General features: G+C 45.4%; 1 protein-coding gene across 3 annotated transcripts; it reads right to left on the bottom strand.

Moving 5' to 3' along the window:
• Nucleotides 1–2,801: 2,801 nt before the first annotated feature.
• On the bottom strand, nt 2,802–17,955 carry TAGLN3 (transgelin 3). 3 transcript variants are annotated; one of them, XM_030940878.1, is made up of 5 exons: nt 17,584–17,955; nt 17,099–17,451; nt 15,746–15,920; nt 4,901–5,003; nt 2,802–3,276 (listed from the first exon to the last, which is right to left on the bottom strand). In XM_030940878.1, the coding sequence occupies exons 2-5, from the start codon at nt 17,276–17,278 to the stop codon at nt 3,135–3,137; spliced, it is 600 nt and encodes a 199-aa protein (XP_030796738.1). In that variant the 5' UTR covers nt 17,279–17,451; nt 17,584–17,955; the 3' UTR covers nt 2,802–3,134. The 3 variants fall into 3 exon arrangements, with proteins under 3 accessions (XP_030796738.1, XP_030796746.1, XP_010359362.2); XM_030940886.1 differs by having other exon boundaries at nt 17,099–17,372; nt 17,584–17,899; XM_010361060.2 differs by having other exon boundaries at nt 17,099–17,280; nt 17,584–17,772.
• Nucleotides 17,956–18,376: the final 421 nt, after the last annotated feature.

Below are 18,376 nucleotides of genomic sequence, written 5' to 3'. Positions count from 1 at the left end.
CATGTTGGCAAACAACTGTTTCGACGTGAAAATTCCCATTTCTAGGTAGGAGCTGAGAGGAGTGAAAAAAAAGGAAAATTTTTATTTCTGCAATTTGCAGCATGTTATCATCCATGGAGAAAAATTGAGTACCAGAGGCCCAGAAGAATCCTTCTCATTTGGCCCCCTAGCCAGTGGTTTTAATAGCACAGTAGGTGTATTACTAACACAGGGTTTGCATAATGACTATTCAGACTTTTTTTACTCTCACTCAGTCACCACTGCCTGCAATTGGGAAAAAGTACATAGCATGCTAAGTGGGTCTGTAATTTAAGAAAGAAGAAAGATTGCTCTTTTGAAAAATAGACTTGACTATACTTTGGATCCAATCAAGCTATTACATTATTTCCTGCAGCTGAAATGCATAAACAAACTATCAAGAATTGGCACCTACCATTTGAAATGGTTCTCAAACAATTTTTGGGAGCAGAGACTATGAGCTGACTCAGGGGGTGTAGTGACCTTAAGCTTGCTTATCACATGCACAGTGTGAGGGCATTACCAAGCCCATGTGAAAGATGGCCTGGAGTCTACATTATTCAAGAAGTTGACCTTGGCCTGTTTAAGTGTGGAAATTTCACTTCTAAAATGTCCAAGGGAAATAGGCTTTAAAAGCACTCACAAGAATGATGTGCTGATTTCTGCCAATAATGCTACTACAATTTAAACTTTTACCTTTGTGCTTTACAGTTACCATAGCAGTGAAAGATTCATAGCCAACAGAATTGTTTCAGTTTCAATGACTGATTAAATTAGCAGTTTTGCTCATTTGAGGCCATGCCAATTATATTCATTATCTACAGTAGTGCTGCAGTCTGTTATGCCATTAAAGCTTTCTGCGAATGATAACTAAAATGGCAGAATGTCTGCAAATAAAAACCAAGATTCTACTACTTGACTGCAAATGCAAAGTGGGAAAAGAGGGAAAAATAATCTCAGGCTTTAGCTTGGATCACTTCTGGTGACTTTTGGGAAAATATATGGAGACTGATATTCTTTGGAACTGCACACTGGATTTTCATTCTCTACCCTAATTGCCACCACTCAGGGTAAACCTCTGCTCTAAGGCCTCAAATTTTTTCAAGAGCCTCAGCTCTAGGTTGCAATTATTAGATACGACTGAAGGGATGGGAGTCTCCATGTGGGGGCTGCAACGTGTTGGAAGGAGAAATGCCCAGGTTCTGGCAAGTCTACCGGTGCTCTTTTTACCTGCTCCTTACTCCAGCTGGGCTCCAGCACAGCCCTGAACTTAGCAACCTGCTTCCTGCTGGCTCTGAACTGATTTTGCTGTTTTCTCGCCCCTCTGTGTCACTGTACGGCTAGGGCAATGTGGGAGCCCAGAACAGGGCACGTCCTGAAAGTTCTCTCCCAATCCATCTGCTTCCTGATGGAGGCTATCTCCCCAGGGTCCCTATCCCCAATCCCAAACAGGGACCTAGACACCTTCTCTTTCTCCAGGACTTTCCTCCCAGTTTTATTTCACTTTGGGATCCATTGGCCTCCCTCTCTTACTTTTGTGGCAACTCCAAGGTAAGGTTTCAGGAAATAATTCAGCTGCCATGGCTGGGAGACATCTTTCCTGGAACAGGCAGTTCACCAGTGGCTGTCAAAGGGTCACTAGAACTTCTAGCAGGTACAGTAAACAGTTTAGGTGACCCACAGGCCAATTTTCTTTAGCATAATGGTTTTTCCTTTTTTCTTTTGCATTAAAGGTCTTTTTAAAATGTTATACTGAATCCCAATACATAATATAGATATATCAGAGCTGCTGTGGTTGAAGCAGGAGTGGAGGCCCGGGGTTCTGCCTCCTCAGCAGCCCTGCCCCCACAGGGCTCCCATAGGAATCTCTGGGTAAACCTAGAACTGTAGAGAACAAAGAGAGAACACAGTACAAGGAACTAAAAGTCCAAACATTTAGAGTGTGGCAATGTCTATACTTTCATCTATTTTAAGTTTTTCTTATTATTCATGATGTGGATAAAATACCTTATTTCTTCTCTTACTAGATGTATCACTTGTTTTTTGTCTTTTTTTTGGTTTCTACTGGTAAGAAAGAATAAGATGAACCGATGATCCCCAGGCTTTTATGACCTTTTGATGTTTTCTATCCATGGGGAAAAAAGTCTCAAAAACCTATTCATCTTAGGCAAATCTCAGTCCCAGGCACCATCCCAGGGTTTTAGGGGTTTAGACCCTTTAAATGACTTTAAGAGAGCAAACTACATTGTCTATAACTCCTGGATGATGAAAAAAACTGTATAAATGTCAGCATCAGACCTACGGTCTGGTCTGTAAGAGGAAGATGAATGCTAGAGAAGTGAAAACTGCTCATTCATTCAATCATCTACCCACCCATCCATTCAATAAAACCATCCACCCATCCATTCTTCCTTCCATCCATTCAACAGGTACTTCCTGGGTATGTATACAAGAGCTTCTCAAGAACCAGGGCTTTGTCTCAGTCTTTCCTGTGTCCTCTACAGGTCTAGCATAATAAGCACAAAGTACATGCTAAAAAATTGTGGGGGTCAAAGACTTTGTTCTTGAACTCATGGCTCTAGACTCTCAGAGTGGGCAGAATGACTCCTAAACTTTCTACTCCAATTGCCAAGATAAACACGATAATCTTGCCAGAGCATCCTCATAGCTAATCCATATTTCTCAGCTGCAGCTTAAGCTTAATTCCATCTTTCTGGCCTTTGAATGGAAGAAAACCAGTCCAGACTGTGGAGTCCCTAAGAGAAAGAATGAACTTTACACTGTAAGACACAAGACTAATTACTTTATTAGGTGCATTCTATAAGTTGAAGAGGAGAATTTTTGGCAAATAAATAAATAAATAAATAATCAAACAGAGACTTTGGGGCCCGAGGAGCTCAGGAAAAGGGAAGCGGAGTCTTTGCATAGTTCTAAATGAACAGGAGGTGGCAGCAGTAGGCAACGCGGATTCTCGGCAGAAATGCAGCACTTGCAAAAACCAGGGACAGAAGGCTTTGAGAAAAAGGAGAAGGTCAGAAGGTGACTAACTATTTCTTTTTTGTAGAGACCATGATGTGGAACATTCATCCTCTCTACCAGGGGCAGGATGCGGCGTCCTACATGATCTGCCTGGGCATCCCGTACCCTGTCATGCCAGCCTGGGAGGCTCCCTTGTTGCTGCCCATCTGCAGGCCTATTACGTTCTGTCCCTGGCGAAGCTGCTCCTCGGAAAAGCCTCTCCGATTCTGCTGAGCTTTCCTGGACAAGGAAAGTGAGAGGGAATAATGTCATTATGACAGTTTTCCAATCTTTTTCAAGCTATGCAATTAGACAGTCTCTCCTGGGGGTCCCCAAGTAGATCAGCAGGTCCTACCCTGAGCCGTGGTTATGAGCTATGGCCCTACCCTGAGCTATCTATGGCCCTACCCTGAGCTATGGTCCTACCCTGCACTGTGGACCTACCTCAGCCATGAACCTACTCTGAGCTATCTCCGGCCCTAGCCTGAGCTGTGGCCCACCATAATGTGTGAGCTCCCTATCTTTTAGACACCCAGGTGTTTTCCAGAATTCCAGCAAAGAGGAGGGCAGAATCAGTGGCTACCTCTCTGGGGAATTCACTCTCAGCTTTCCTCGTTTCTCTTTCTCCCCACTCTCCCTTCTTCCCCCACCACTTTAGGCCATCTCAGACTTCTAAGAAGAAGCCTGCTTCTTCTTACCCTTTCTCTCACAGCTACCTCAGGCCTTTGTGAAAATTAAAATTGGTTCTCTTACAAAGCACATCATTAATCCCACCCCCACTTTCCCTGTATAGGGCCAAGATGAATATACCATTTTAGAGCCAAGGGGCCTAAGAGTTAATGAGGGGAAATGTCTCACTCTAGATTAGAGGTCTGCAAACTTTGGTAAAGAGCTGGATAGTACACAGTTGTGGTTGTGTAGCCACATGGAACATGGTAGTTCACTAATAATACAGACACTAAAACCAGGGTTTCAAATGGCCAATATCTCAGAGGTTTTCAGGGCAAGCGTTCTTTAAGATGACATAAGCTGGTAACTTTTTTTTTGAAATAACTGTCAAGGAGAAGAAAAGGAGATCATGGAAATGAATAATCAATTATTTGCCACAGGGCACTCTTTTACAACTAAGTTATCCAGTTTAAGCTTCCTGCCTACCCTACCCTCTGCAAAAGAAAAGAAAAGAAAAGAAAAATCACTTGAAGAAAAGGCCCTTTACTGAGAGATAACCATATAATTTGTCATCCAGACTAGGATGCTGTTGAGAGTGAAAGAGAGTTCTATTAATAAATACACTGGGACAACAGAGATATTAACCATAACTGTTCCAGACAAACAGGACATATTTACCCTTTATTAAGTACACAAACAAAAGAAGGAAGGAAGGAAGGAAGGAAGGAAGGAAGGAAGGAAGGAAGGAAGGAAGGAAGGAAGGAAGGAAGGAAGGAAGGAAGGAAGGAAGAAGGGAAGAAGGGAAGAAGGGAAGGAGGGAAGGAGGGAAGGAGGGAGGGAGGCAGGCAAGAAAGCTCAGAACTGGCTGAAGTCATAATAAAACCAAGTTCAGACATGAAGCCACCTTCAAGAAAGGCCATCCAGTCCTGCTGAGCCTCAGGAGAAACAGAACCTGAGTAGAGCTGGAGGATGCAGATGTCTGGTAGAAAAGGCCCAACCATTTCTGCTCTGGCTAGGTTACTGGCCTGTACAGAAGCATCAGTCTTTCATTGCTTTGGGGAAACTCAATTGTGGAGACAGCAGTGCTTGGTCCTGGGGCTTTGTACATAAAGCCTCTGTAGAGTTCCAAGGCTTCAGACCCTCCCTCTGGTTAAAAATCACCTTGTGGGCCAGGGAGCAAGGAAGAGACTTTTACCTGTGAAACCAGGATGGCTCTCCCCGATAGCAGCCATCATCCTTGGTGACTGCAACACTGCCTAAAGCCATCAGGGTCCTCTGCACAGCTGCCATGTCCTTCCCTGGAAACCAACAAAGAGATTAAAGCCAAGCACGTGTCAGAGCCAAGGAATGCTGGAAGGATACAGCTGGACACCCAGGAGGGAAGTTCTGATAGAAGGCTGCGGGTGACCACATTCAAGGGGGCAGTGCTGTCAAACATCTGCCAAAGTGGCCATAAGACAACCATACCCAAACTTCTCAGAAAGGAACAAAAGGTAACCTGGTTCATTATTCTCTATATGGTACATACCAGAGATACCAAGTTTCTAATCCATTCATAGTTGCTGTATAAATAAAATCATCCATGTGCATCAAATTGAGTATTTGCTTTGCTCTTTGGGCCAGAGGTCTGGCAAATGAAGAACAGCAAATCAACACAGAAAGCACTCAATGTGACACAAGTGATAGGCCCTTTATTTTGTGCCACTTGAAAAGAGCTAAATGGAGACAATAAACAACTGGCTTGTGTGTGACAGGGAGGAGAGCAAGGGAGAGGGATGTGCAGTGTGGCCCCTGCACAGTGGGATGGGGAGCCCTGTTACCTAAGAAGCCCAGTGACCAGTAACCCGTGGAGAAAGCAACTGGGCCCTACAAGTCAGCCTTTCCTCCCATCCTTTCTCCTTTCTTCTCTTCCAGCTGACTGACATGTCCTAGACTGAGACGATGCTACCGTGGGGGTGGCCTGCAATTTAGAATCAGATCAAAAGTCCATGCAGGGCACCAGTGTGGAATACAAAAGCTAGAACGCATAGGGTCAAAAGGGAAGGCAGCATCTAACCTGGTGGGGAACTACGAAAGTTAAGGGCAAATATTAAGGCTCTCTTTAGACCTGGTGAATCATCTGCAGTTTTTTGGCCCAGCTGCTGCAGCTCAGTCTCTGGGGAATACAGAATTACAGGGGAAAGGCAGATGGAAAGTGAGAATGGAGTATGAACTGTAATAAAATAAACAATTAAGGCCTTCAGAGGAACTCCAGTTCAGGATCTTCATTTATTCGAAGAGGAGGGAGAGAAAGCTGATCCTCTCTCTCTCCCCCGTGCCCCCACCTTCACATTAACCACAGGGTGATTGCCTGAATCCTGAGGCCCTGTGGGACTGGGTGGTGAACACAAGGATAAAATGCTGTCAATGGATAGTCCCCCGGACTCAAGGAATAACTGGGGAGGTGGAGAATGAAGTATTTCAGAAGCAGACGGAAGGGAGAGGGCATAAGGATTATTCAGAACTAAGAAGAAACACAGAAATGGTTGTTAGAATGACTCTTCCACAGGTGAAAGCATTTCTGTAATTGTCAGCATATAATGGAACACTTTTAAAAAAATATAAATGTGGTAATGATTTCTGAAGGCTCATTCTGTGAAGAGATAGGGAGATGACTTGCTCTTAAGCAGCGAGCTATTAAAGGGAACCTAGAGAAATGATCGAGCAAAGGAAGGCTTAGGTTAGGTTATATCACTCATCTCTACTCTTTACAAAGAGCACCCTGGATACTTGTTTCTGGTGGTTGGAAAGAGCTGTTCTGATATGTCCAGGATCTGGGAAAATGTGGGGCCTGACATCCAGCAGCGCAGCCACAGATACTACCCTGGAGCAATGGGTGAAGAAGCAAAGTTTTATTAAATCATAGAACCAGACTCCTTCACAAGTAGCTAGTTCATCCTTGGTATCCCTGCATCTAGAAAATTCCCAACAGTTCCCTTTGTCCTTTCTGGGTTCACGTAGTAGTCTATACAACACTTCTTAAATATAAGACTATATACAAGAACGTATAAGAATTAACACTTATATATAAGTGTTATATATAACACTTCTTGTATAGACTACTACATGAACCCAGAAAGGACAAAGGGAACTAAGTTGCAGGCTAGGATAAAATATCCAGGAGCCTAGAACTATCAATACAACCCACCCTCATCCCAGGAGAGTGGAAAAGGAAGTGATTACACTTGAGAAAGAAGCCACTAGGGAAGCAGGCATTATTTGACAGCAAGAAATTGGAATTTTTTCCTTAAGAAACTTTCCAAAGCAAGATATTTTATATAAATTATAGGGTAGACACTGTATATATAATCTCAACCTCATGGAGTTGGGATTATTCCTCCTCATGTGTGGATGAGAAAACTAATTCAAAGAAGTTAATTAACATGCCCAGAGTCACCCAATCAGTTAATAGAGCCCAGCTCTAGATCAGACCTGTCTGAATGCGAAGCCCTTGAACAATCCACCATGCCACGCCGCCATCTCCCATGGTGCCCATTGCAGGCTGGATGAGGAAACACATTCCTCAGTAGGAAACAGCAATCAGGGATGATCTGAAAGGGTCACAATGGCTGTTTTATGCCAGGCCAGAGGAGACACACTGAGGGGGATAAAACTGGAGCACAGATTTCAGACCCTATAGAATCAAGGTCACCAACCCCAATGTCCATAAGTCTTTGAGTGTTTTTGTCTGGGTTTCTCCATGTCTTCATCCAAACAAGACTGAAACAAAGAAAAGCAGTGAGGGCCTCACTACTGATGTTCTGCCCAAGTGGTATCGTTTGGACGTTTTGTCCTCTCCAAATCTCATGTTGAAACGTGACCTCCAGTGTGGGAGGTGGGCGTAGTAGGAGGTATTGGGTCATGAGGGCAGATCCCTCATGAATGGCTTGGTGCTGACCTCATGATAATGAGTGAGTTCTTATGTATGAGTTCACACAAGATCTGGCTGTTTAAGAGCTTGGCACCTTTACCTTCTGTCTCTTGCTCCCTCTCTCACCATGTGACATACTGGCTCCCCTTCACCTTCCACCATGATTGTAAGCTTCCTGAGGCCCTTGCCAGAAGCAGGTGCCAGCACCACACTTCCTGTCCGGTCTGCAGAACCATGAGCTAAAATAAAATCTCCGTATAAATTACCCAGTCTCAAATATTCCTTTAAAGCAACAAAAATGGACTAGTACACTAAGTTAATGATTGCCAAGATTCTAAATAACATTATGACCATAAATCTGCCTTCTGGAACCAATTCACATCTAGCTTATTTTCTTGTTATGTTAGTCTTGTTATATTTCCTAATTTCAGCACTCTTGGACTGACAAGATGGGAAGAGGGCCTTTTTCCAGCCTTCCCTCTCTTGCTGTGTCAGTTCAGAAGCCCAGATCAAGTACCATTGGATGAGAGTGGCACACAGAAGGAGTCAGGGCCACTTGTAGAAGCTGATTTCTGCAACTGGGGATCAAAAATTTAAGTGCATAAAAAAGCACTGAGTTTAAGGAAGCTCTGTGATGTGCACCAAGTATAAAACAACGAAAGGCTGGGCACAATGGCTCACACCAGTAATTTCAACACTTTGGGAGGCTGAGGCAGGAGGACTGCTTGAGCCCAGGAGTTTCAGGCTGCAGTGACCTATGATTGCACCACTGCACTCCAGACTGGGCAACAGAGGGAACCCCTGTCTCTAAATAACAATAAGATAAATGAAATAAATTTAAAAACAAGAAAAGCTAAACTAGTCATATCACAACCAAGCATCATATCTGCCTAATGACGAAGACTTCAAAATTGTGCAAGTACAAAAAATGGCCGTACACAGCCTGCTTCAGAGCAGGGTTTCCCAAGCTTCTTGGATTATTTATGGGAGTTGGCCGGCGGGCGGGGGGCGCATCTCTTTTAAAATATGCATTTTGAGGTCATTCTCCTGAGAGAATGGTTTGGTAAGTTCTGGGAGTCCATATTTTTAATAAGCTTCCCGGGTGATTCTTATCTTCAGGCAAGTTTGAGAGTTCTAGGTGTTGCCTGGTGATTTGCAAACTAAACTGATCTTCAGGATTACCCGATAATCTTAAATATTCAGATTCTGGGGCAGTCTCCTGAGATGATTCTGAGGCAGCCAGATGGACAGGCAGATACTACTCTGAAGCTTTGGTTTTCAATGTTTAAAAACATCCCCATGTCTGCCATGTGGTAAGTACTAAATAATATTTGTTAAGCAATAACTCCTTTCTTCAGAGATATCTTCCACAAAGTCAAAAGTAAAAGCGATAATTAGAAGAACTCTGTTCCAAGTTGGAAGTCAGCCCAGAGTCCTGCAGCTTGGAATGGCTTTGCTCCCTGACAGCCACCCTGGATGCTTTGGTAGATTGCTGGGGCTCCTCGAGTGAGCTGGAAAGCCACTGCTCCAGGCCATTTTTCCAAGAAAAGAAAAACATTCCTCAAAGAAGGATCAGCTAAGTGTTGGTCATTTTCTGGATGGAGGGATAGCAGAAATGAGATAAAGTCTGGTTATCTAAGAGCTGGTGGAATCTGAAAAGCATACCTACTGTATGATTCCCACTTTACGACATACTGGAAAAGGCAAAACTCTTGAGACAGTAAAAAGATCAGTGGTTGCCAGGGTTGAGGGTGGGAGGGATGAAAAGGCAAGGCACAGAAGATTTTTAGGGCAGTACTTGATATGATACTGCAATGATAAATACGTGTCATTATACATTTGCCCAAATGCATTGAATGTATAACAGCAAGAGTGAACCTAATGTAAACTATATATTTTGGATGATGTGCCAATGTAGGTTGATTACTTGCAACCTGTGCTACTTTCATGGGAGATGCTGATAATGGGGAAAACTGTGCATTTGTGGGGAGAGAGGGCATATGGAAAATACTTGTACCTTCCTCTCAATTTTGCTGTGACCCTAAAACTGCTTGAAAATATTAGTCTTAAACAAAAAAGGAGTTGATGGCACGGTAGCTTTCTCTGTCTCACCTGGCAAGCCTTTTCAGCAGGAGTTACCTAGCAACTGACAGCTTGACTTGACAACACAGCGCTCCCTATTTCCTACGTTATCACAAGGTAATGTTATTCAAAGTGTGATCCTGCACCGCACATTACTAAGTTATAACTCCTGGGGTGTGGGACTGGAGGTTCTGCATTGTAAGGCCCCAACCCAGGTATCCTTAATGCTATAAAGATACTTTAACAAGGATTTTGTTCCCTTAAATTCTTTATTACTTCCAAGATATCTTATGTATGTCTATGAAAATAAAAAGTAAATGAAAAGGATAAAGAAAAAAGGTAAAAGAGAAGTCATCTGGGTGCGTCAACTTGGACTGGACAGTCTCTACTTTCTATTTCTACTTTTAATACAAAAAAATCAGTCTTGCAGTCAAAGTTCTTTGTCTCAGAGCTATTATACTTCTATTACATATCAGTCTTGACTCAGCCTTGTAACTCTTAGAATACTGGCTTTTTCCATCTTTCTTGGACTTACAGAGAAAGTAAGCAGTCGTGTATGAAACCATGTCTTATTTCCCTGAATAATAACTTGGGCCTAGCTTCCAATTCTCCAGTGAAGGGAGACCAAAATATTGCAACAGTCAAGGGAGAAATATCAGAGGGGAGGTTGGGTTTGCTCTGTGGATTTTATAAATGTTTGTTGCTTGCCTCCCTGACTCCCACTGCTCTGGGTGGTGGCTCTTAAAATGGGGTTCCCAGACCAGCAGAATCAGTATGGTCTGTGAATTGGTAAGAAATACAAATTCTTGGCCTCACCTCAGATCTAATACTTCAGAAACTCTGCTGTTGGGGTTTAGCAGTCTGTGCTTTAACAAACCTACCTAGTGATTCTGATGCATGCTGGCATTAGAGAGCCACTGCTAAAGGAAAAACCCACCAAATACAATTGTCAGCAGCCACTTGAAATAAATGCAGTGACGGCTGCTCTGATAGAAATCGAGGCTTCAAGGCTGGGAGCGGTGGCTCCCGCCTGTAATCCCAGCACTTTGGGAGGCCAAGGTGGGTGGTTCACGAGGTCAGGAAATTGAGACCATCCTGGCTAACACGGTGGAACCCCATCTCTACTAAAAATACAAAAAATTAGCCGGGCGCGGTGGCGGGCGCCTGTAGTCCCAGCTACTCGGGAGGCAGAGGCAGGAGAATGGCGTGAACCCGGGAGGCGGAGTGAGCCGAAATCGCGCCACCGCACTCCAGCCTGGGCGGCACAGCAAGACTCCGTCTCAAAAAAAAAAAAAAAAAAAAAAAAAAGAAAATGAGGCTTCGAGCAGCAGACACTTGTGATGTCTCAAGTCCTTACAGGTACTTTACTTACAAGATCCCAAGATATCTGTCATGCTGTGTGAAATATCTCTTCACTCTTGCTGTTGAGGAATGACACACAAGGTGACGCCTTCCCAGAGAATATATTTGAACCTCCAGGCACTTTCAGTGTAAACCACGCCTCCCTAACTCCCAGTCATCAAGAGAGGGGAACAGGCACGACATCATCATGTGTCCAGGATCCTTCTCAGTAGGATTACTAAGAAGAGCCATGAGACTGATCGATCTGCAAGTCTTACCTGCTCTGACATTCTAGAATTTTATACGTTCAATGCACATCAAGTGGTTACACAAATGAACCAAAAAGATCAGTTGCTGAATGACTAATGGTGTGGGGGGGAAAAGTCAACATTTATTAGGTGTCTAGTAGGCAGGCACTGTGCTAGCTTCTTTACATAGTTAATCCTTACAAAAATTCTACAAAAGAGAAGCATTAGGACTGTTCACCAAGAAGGGAACTGAGGCTCTGAGAAACTAAGCAACTTAAACAAGGTCACACAGTTAGTATGTAGCAAAAGAGATTTCAACCCATCTACCTGACTCCAAAACTCATGCTCTTTCCAGTGTAGCGGAGTCTTCTGTGTCTGGAATTGGTAAAGCAATAAATTACAGGGAAAGACATCAAGAGGGTAATGACCACAAAGTGGAAGAAACGCTCAATAAAGTGACTCCTAAAGTCTGGTCATTCGTATTAGAGAACAGCTGATGAAGTAAACTCCCCACAGCTGTCAGAGAGGGCAAAGGTCATCCAGGCAACCACCCCCCCCCCCACCAGCTCCTGTATGTGGCCACTAAGTCCATTTGTTCTAAGACAGAATGTGTGTTTTTCCAAACTTACTCTTCCCTCCCTTATGTTCTGTTAATCTTAGAAAAGACAAGTCAATGACAATAATAATTTCTACATTACCAACTTTTATTATCCTCTACTATCATCATGAACCAGACTAAGCACTTCTAATGAACTATCTCATTTACTCTCCATATCAACCCTGTGAAATAGACATTATCCCCACTTTGCAACTGAGAATATCGAGGCTTAGAGAAGTTAATTGATAAGTGGTAGAACACAGGATTGTCCAGGCAGTCTAATTTCTGACTCAGGAGCCTGTACTCTCCTGTAATACCTTCCAGGATAAGCTTGCATTGCAGTCTTTCTGTCCCGCTACTAGACCGGAACACTCACTTGCTCTAAAATGTTTTCTCTCTCTCTTACACACACCCTTCCCTTTCTTGCTCTGCTTTTTCTCCCTTTCCCACTTTCTGTCCACGGAAAAGATGCTGAAGTCTTACCTGCAGAGTACTTTCTTCTGAATCATAGACAGCTGAGATGGCCCCACCCCTGCCCTTTCCAGGGCACCCATGGCAAATCCAAAAGTAATCTGCCAGGCCATTCACCTTCTTTTATTCACGAGAAGACTTCCCAGGCCCCTTCCATTCCTCTAAGCCACCCTACGTCTTCTCCGTCACTGAAAGCAAGTGGTCACCCCAGCTCTGCCCTAGGGGGACTTCAGTAGCTTTGTCTATAATGTCCCTGTGATTGTGTTGTTTTTCTGAACCATTTAGCTTTGGATTTCATTTTAAAGCCTTGACTCTCGTATTCCAATTACCCTGCAATCTATTTGAAGTATTTCACCTGGGGTGATTAAGGATGGTGGTACGTCTGGGGCCTCAGCCTATAGAAGTGATTGAAGCCTAAACAAGAAGGCATTTGGCAAGCCTGGGCTCCTCCAGACTTACAAGTTTGCAACATCCAGGCAGCCTGGAGAGTCACAGGGCAGCTGTGGGCAAGCAGAGCCCTCACTTGGGAGAAGACACTGAGTAGGGAAGATGGGAGACTGAGAGCTGTTGGGCATGAAATACCTGCAGAGGAGGAAAAGAAGCTCCTAGGCAAGGAGGGCTGGAGCCACAGTGGCCACAGACACCACAACCAAGGTGCAGGGAATCCAGAATTAATGTAAGTTGATATGTGAGGACAGCATTAAAACCACAGTCAAGGTGGAGAATAGTAGGGAGAATGTGGGACTAAGCTAAGCAAACAGCTAGTCTAATAGCTGTGTGCACAAACATGTACCCCCTCACATGCACATAGACACATAACACATGCCAACTCTGCCCCGCAGCATTCCTTTGATTCCAGTTTTCTTATGTCACACATGAGTGACAACCAATTCTTGCAGAAAGGACCCCAGCCTCACTTGCTTAGTCTGCTCTGCAGTACTGCCAGCCTTCCCCTGCCTCTCCCTGCCTCTCTGCTCAAAGCAACCCACTTTTCTACCTCCTGCCCTATTGAATGGTGACCAGCATTGGCCTAAGCTTCAGACAGTATCCCGGGGAATATCAGATATCCTCTCCAACCTATAACAAATCTCCCTGGACTTCGGTCCTCAATTGCCATTCCATGGAGGGAGCCATCAGACCCTCTCAGGGCCATTTGGAAACTCCGAAGCACCTGCTTTCCTATTGACAGCTCTCCTGTTCGTCCCTACCTACTGCATGACCTGCCTACAGTTCTTCCTGCTACCTGTCAGTCCTGCTGCCCTTGGAGTGGACCTGCTCTCTTATTTCCTTTAAAGCCCTACTTTTCTACCCGAGGGCTGGGACTCTTAGTGTCTGTCTTGTTCCCCTGGAGCTGACTGGCCCATGGTCCTGGCTCAGGTGACCACACTCATCCCTCCGGGCCTCCCTCTTCCTTTAGAGGAGTCTAACACACAGGTCTGGGGCAGGTGGTATATACCTCCTCCGACTGTGTACATCAGGGACCATTTCTCCCTACACTCCTCCACACTTGCTGTGAGCACCTCTGAGGAGTAAAGTTTTACCTTTGTGTTCTTTGTAAAAAGAGGGAGAGGCAAGTAAAGCATCCTCAGTAGCATGAAGACAGGAAAGCTCTCAGAATCCTCACCTCCCACAGACCTCCTGGCTTCTTCCTCCTCCTACACACTTCCTGCACTTGGTGGGGTGGGGGGGACTCATCCGGGTCCCTTCCATTCACACTGACTCTCCACCCTTCTGTCCCACACAGCCCTGAATCATCTTCCTCCTCCTCCTCCTCACCTCCTCCCCCACCTTCTCTTCATCCTCATCAGCTAGTCACCATTATGACTCAACAGCACACTCACGGTGTAGGTGAAGGAAACTAAGCCTCCTGGCCCAAGAATGGGTTGGCAGACTAGTTATGGCTCTATTCTTTGCTGTCAGAGAGCCCAGGTTTGAGTTCTGGCTCTGCTATCTCATGGACACAAGTAACCATGGGCAAGCTTCAGTTTCATCATCTTTGAAACGGGAAAATTAAAAAACATTTACCTCGTAGGATTGTTAGCAGAATTGACTGGCATTATGCAATAAAGCACTTGTAAAATGCCTAGTGCACAGGAAAACATCAACAAGCAGTAACTATCTGTATTAGCTGGAAAAAATCATCATAGTTTTGATCTAGGAAGCAGGGATCAAATCTCAACTGTGAAATTACATGAGAATTTGGAGGCTCAACAGCAAGTTCCATAGACTAGCCTGGCCTGCAGTTTTGAATATCTGAATTTCTAAATAACAGCAAACCACAAGGTAACTAATTAGCATCTTAGGATTTTAACCACTCACCTATGAGGGAAACATGCATTGCTAGCTCTTTGCATGACGCCGAGGATTAAGGAGGCAATTGTGTCTTTATAAATCATAGTGTGATGAGTAGTAGAATGGTCCTCTGATGGAGATCTATTTCAACCGTCATCTGAATACCCTTTAAAATACCATGTGTCTCCATCAGGGGAAAGCTACCCCATTCTCACTGTCAACAGAGCCATTTGGGTCACTGCCCTGGGGATCCTGTTGGTTGGGCCACTAATGACAGCCAGTGACAAAGAGCATGTGAGAGCAGAGTCAATCTGACAGTCCTGCTCTGACTAGTTGGTATCTCCTGGTGCCTCAGGCAGACCTAGTGGAGAAGGAACACAGTCACATGGTTGGGTATACACATTTTCGCTAAAGGAGACACTAACGACACCATGACTGTAGTTCCCAAATTCTCTGGCAGTGTCTCCGTTCACATCATGTCCCCCAGTGATGGCAGATTATTAAATATGTCCAGGAGTGTGATTTGATTTCTATGCTTTTGTAAGATTTCCTCACCAGGTCAATTCACAAATGTGAAGGAAAAAAGCAATTGTCACACTGTGAGCAGAATGCATGTCCTAGGCGTAGTCACCAAGCTCCCAGATCACGGTTTAACAAAAGGTGGGAGTGCTATCTATTTCTCAGATTGACAAAATAGCCCCAGATGGCTTTGTCTATAAGCTGCAGCTGAGCGAGAAGCACACTGGCCTGGCCCCTGCCTCCCTTCTCCTCTGGTAACTGTGATTTGTTATGGGAGGGGTAAGAGGAATAAAAGGCATGTATGTCACCATTAGCTTACTCTAGCTTGAGGCTTCTGTTTACATTAGTTGCTGAGATCCCCTCTGTGTCCGCAGGGTGTGTGTTCCATTAGAAGAGAGTAGCTCCTTTTAATAGAACATAACAATGGGGAAGGCAAACAGTGCCCCCAGGATAACAGCTGAGAGCATCTTACACACATCAACAGGCACAGGGAAGAACACTGTGAGCAGTTTTTACAAGGAGATGGGGCAAAGGAGAGAAGAAGAAAAGAACAATCCCGAAGGCCGGAGGGCTGTTTACCTTCCCATAGATCCACCGTCTGAAAGATGTCAGTAGTTCTGACACCATAGGTCTCCGCAGCTTTTAGGAACTGGGAGATTTGCTCCATCTGTTTAAAAGCCATCTTTGACTCTGAGATCTTCGGTATGGGCTCTTGTCCTGGTGGGTATAAACTATTTATCAGCTTGCACAGGACCTGAAGTGGGAGGGGAGAGACAGAATCAATGTTTCTGTTTGTATTTACAGGTCAAGAATGAGAAGCGAATCCTGCTCACATGGGGCACTGCTCATCCAGTTTGGGCAGGAGCAAGTCATGGGCCCCAGGAGGGCATGGGCTCAGGGCTGTGTAGCCAGGCTCCTGTACTAAGCCCCAAAGACCCCCCAGATGACCCCTTTCCTAGCTGCTCCTTACTACAGAGATTCCTGTAGCCCAGGAGCGCCATTCCCTCCCTGTTCCTCCCTTCCTTCTTCTGGAGGAAGGAAAGAATGTTTACAGATAGGGAATGACGCGACGTGATGAGGACGTGATTCCAGACTTTCAAAAGAGAAATGACTTAGTGGCTCCTGAGGTTGGCAGAGCTCAAATGATAGAGTCTAATATTATTTCTTCTATCAAAAGGCAAATAAGAAGAAGGCTGCAATTTACTCATCTCATATATTTTAATAATGTGTAAAAGAAGTGAATGTGGTACCTTTTTCCCAGATATATATATATATATATAACCCAAGCTCTGGGCAACCCAGCAGAAGCACTGGATAGCAGTTATGTAACAGTAAATCACAGGCTGCAGGAAAGGATGGGCTTGTTTGGATCACAGAGCCTGAGGCCCTCAAACCCTCAAACACACACAAGCATCTGGTCAGAAAGGCAGTTAACAAGTAAGGACTCCCTTCAGTTTCATGAGGACCCATCCACTCAACAAACAGACACTGAGCACTTCCAGGGTGCATGGCTCCCACAAGAATGTGAAGGTGGCTAGTCCCCCTCCTCCCTCCTTTGTTTTACTGTGTAACCAACGCGTTCCCCTGAGGAAAGAAATGGCCCCAGAAGAGCTGATGCACTAGGAAGGCTGGGGAAATCACAAGGACATACTTACCTCTATTCTCATTAGAAAAGTCAAAAGGGCTTCGAATTTGCCAACTCAGAAGGGAGATGTGATGCTAGGGTGAGTGGAGAACCCCCAGGCTAGCTAGGGAATAGTGCATGGAGCCCAAATCTTCCAATCCTGAAGAAATAAAGGCATTCCCATCCCCTCCTGGTGAGACACAGAGCTTGGCAACAGCAGCCCTTCCCGCAGCCTTACGTTAAAAGAAAGGGCCCTGGAGGGTTTCCCTGCCCACCGCCCCAGCAACCGAGATCGCTGCCGGCCTTACCGTCCCGTCCATTAACCATTTCTGAAAATGGGCCCTGCCGGGGGACGGGTGCTCTATGTCCTCTGCGCACTGCAGGATGATCCAGTCCACCAGCTTGTTCTCCAGGTCCGCATCATACTTCTGCTCGATCTTCTCCTGCACCTCTCGGCTTAAGCCATAGCTCGGGCCCCTGTTAGCCATCTCTGGAAAGAAGAGAGGACACGCGCGGCATCCACACAATAGCAGCAGCAGGCTCTGGCTCCCTGCAGACGGGGCTGGGATATGGCTGGGCAGCCTGGCCCAGCAGCAGCAAAGCGGGCAGAAAGCCGGGCGTGGTTTAAATCAAGGAGCCAATGAAGCCAATGGGGTTTCACCTACAAACGGGAAAGAAAAGCACAGCCAAGCACCAGTAACTCTAGAATAAAGCTCCGGCCGGTCCAGGGGGGCTGGAACCCCCCTCTCGATCCCGCCTATCAATGAGACGAGATGATATAACACGGACTCACAATCAAGTCTGAACCCCCAGGCAGCAAGGGGATGGGTGGCGGACGTTTCCTCCCCCTTCTCAGTAGCACTTTGCAAAGGCAGAAACCGTGAGATCGGGAAGAGCAGGTAATTAGCAGGCAGGGAGGAAGCCTCCTTTCATGTTGAACTGCTGCTGCTGCCTCGCTCCTGGAAGAATAGCACATTGATTTGATTTTCTCATGGCTGAGATGGCTCAACCAGGGCCGTTGCTAAGAGCCCTCCAAAAAGCCAGCCCTCTCCTGTGTCAGTCAAGCCCGCCTGCCTCCCTCCCGCTGAGAGCCTCTTTCTCATCTGCACAATTCTTTCCCTCTTCTGGGGAGACTGCCGATTGTCTACCAGGCCGGCAGCTGCACAAGGGGATGAGGGCCTGTGGGAGGGTCCGTTCTACCGACTGTCCATCTGTCGGGAATAGCCAAGCCAGTTTCCCACTGCCCTGAGGTAACAACTGTCTGGCAGGACGGGAGAGGAGGGACTGAGAGCTGCTATCATTTACTTGTTCAGCTGCCAGCCCAACTTCACCCAGAAACTTTCATCCTGAAACTGTTGTGCTTCCGTTTGACTAATTCAAGGTAGATATTTTTTTCATGCTACCCTTAACTGAAAGACACTAAGAGCAAGTTTTCTAAATTATTGTTATAATTATTACTATGTGTTTTTAGATAGAAGTCTCCCTCTGTTGCCCAGGTTGGAGTGGCACAATCTCAGCTGGCTGCAACCTCCGCCTCCCGGGTTCAAGCGATTCTCCTGCCTCAGCCTCCCAAGTAGCTGGGATTA

The sequence above is a fragment of the Rhinopithecus roxellana genome, chromosome 1, assembly GCF_007565055.1.
Source record: "Rhinopithecus roxellana isolate Shanxi Qingling chromosome 1, ASM756505v1, whole genome shotgun sequence".
NCBI classification, from domain to species: domain Eukaryota; kingdom Metazoa; phylum Chordata; class Mammalia; order Primates; family Cercopithecidae; genus Rhinopithecus; species Rhinopithecus roxellana.
Note: the sequence above shows the minus strand (reverse complement) of the source record. Positions and strands in the feature narration are given on the sequence as shown.

Bases quoted from the DNA above. Each gene is read 5' to 3' on its own strand.
- TAGLN3 (XM_030940878.1), bottom strand. From the start codon at position 17,278: ATGGCTAACAGGGGCCCGAGCTATGGCTTAAGCCGAGAGGTGCAGGAG. The intron at 15,921-17,098 runs GTAAGGCCGGCA...CTCCCACTTCAG, and splicing joins AATGGTTAATGGACGGGACG to GTCCTGTGCAAGCTGATAAA. The intron at 3,277-4,900 runs GTAAAAGTCTCT...TTCCTTGTCCAG, and splicing joins GAGCCATCCTGGTTTCACAG to GAAAGCTCAGCAGAATCGGA.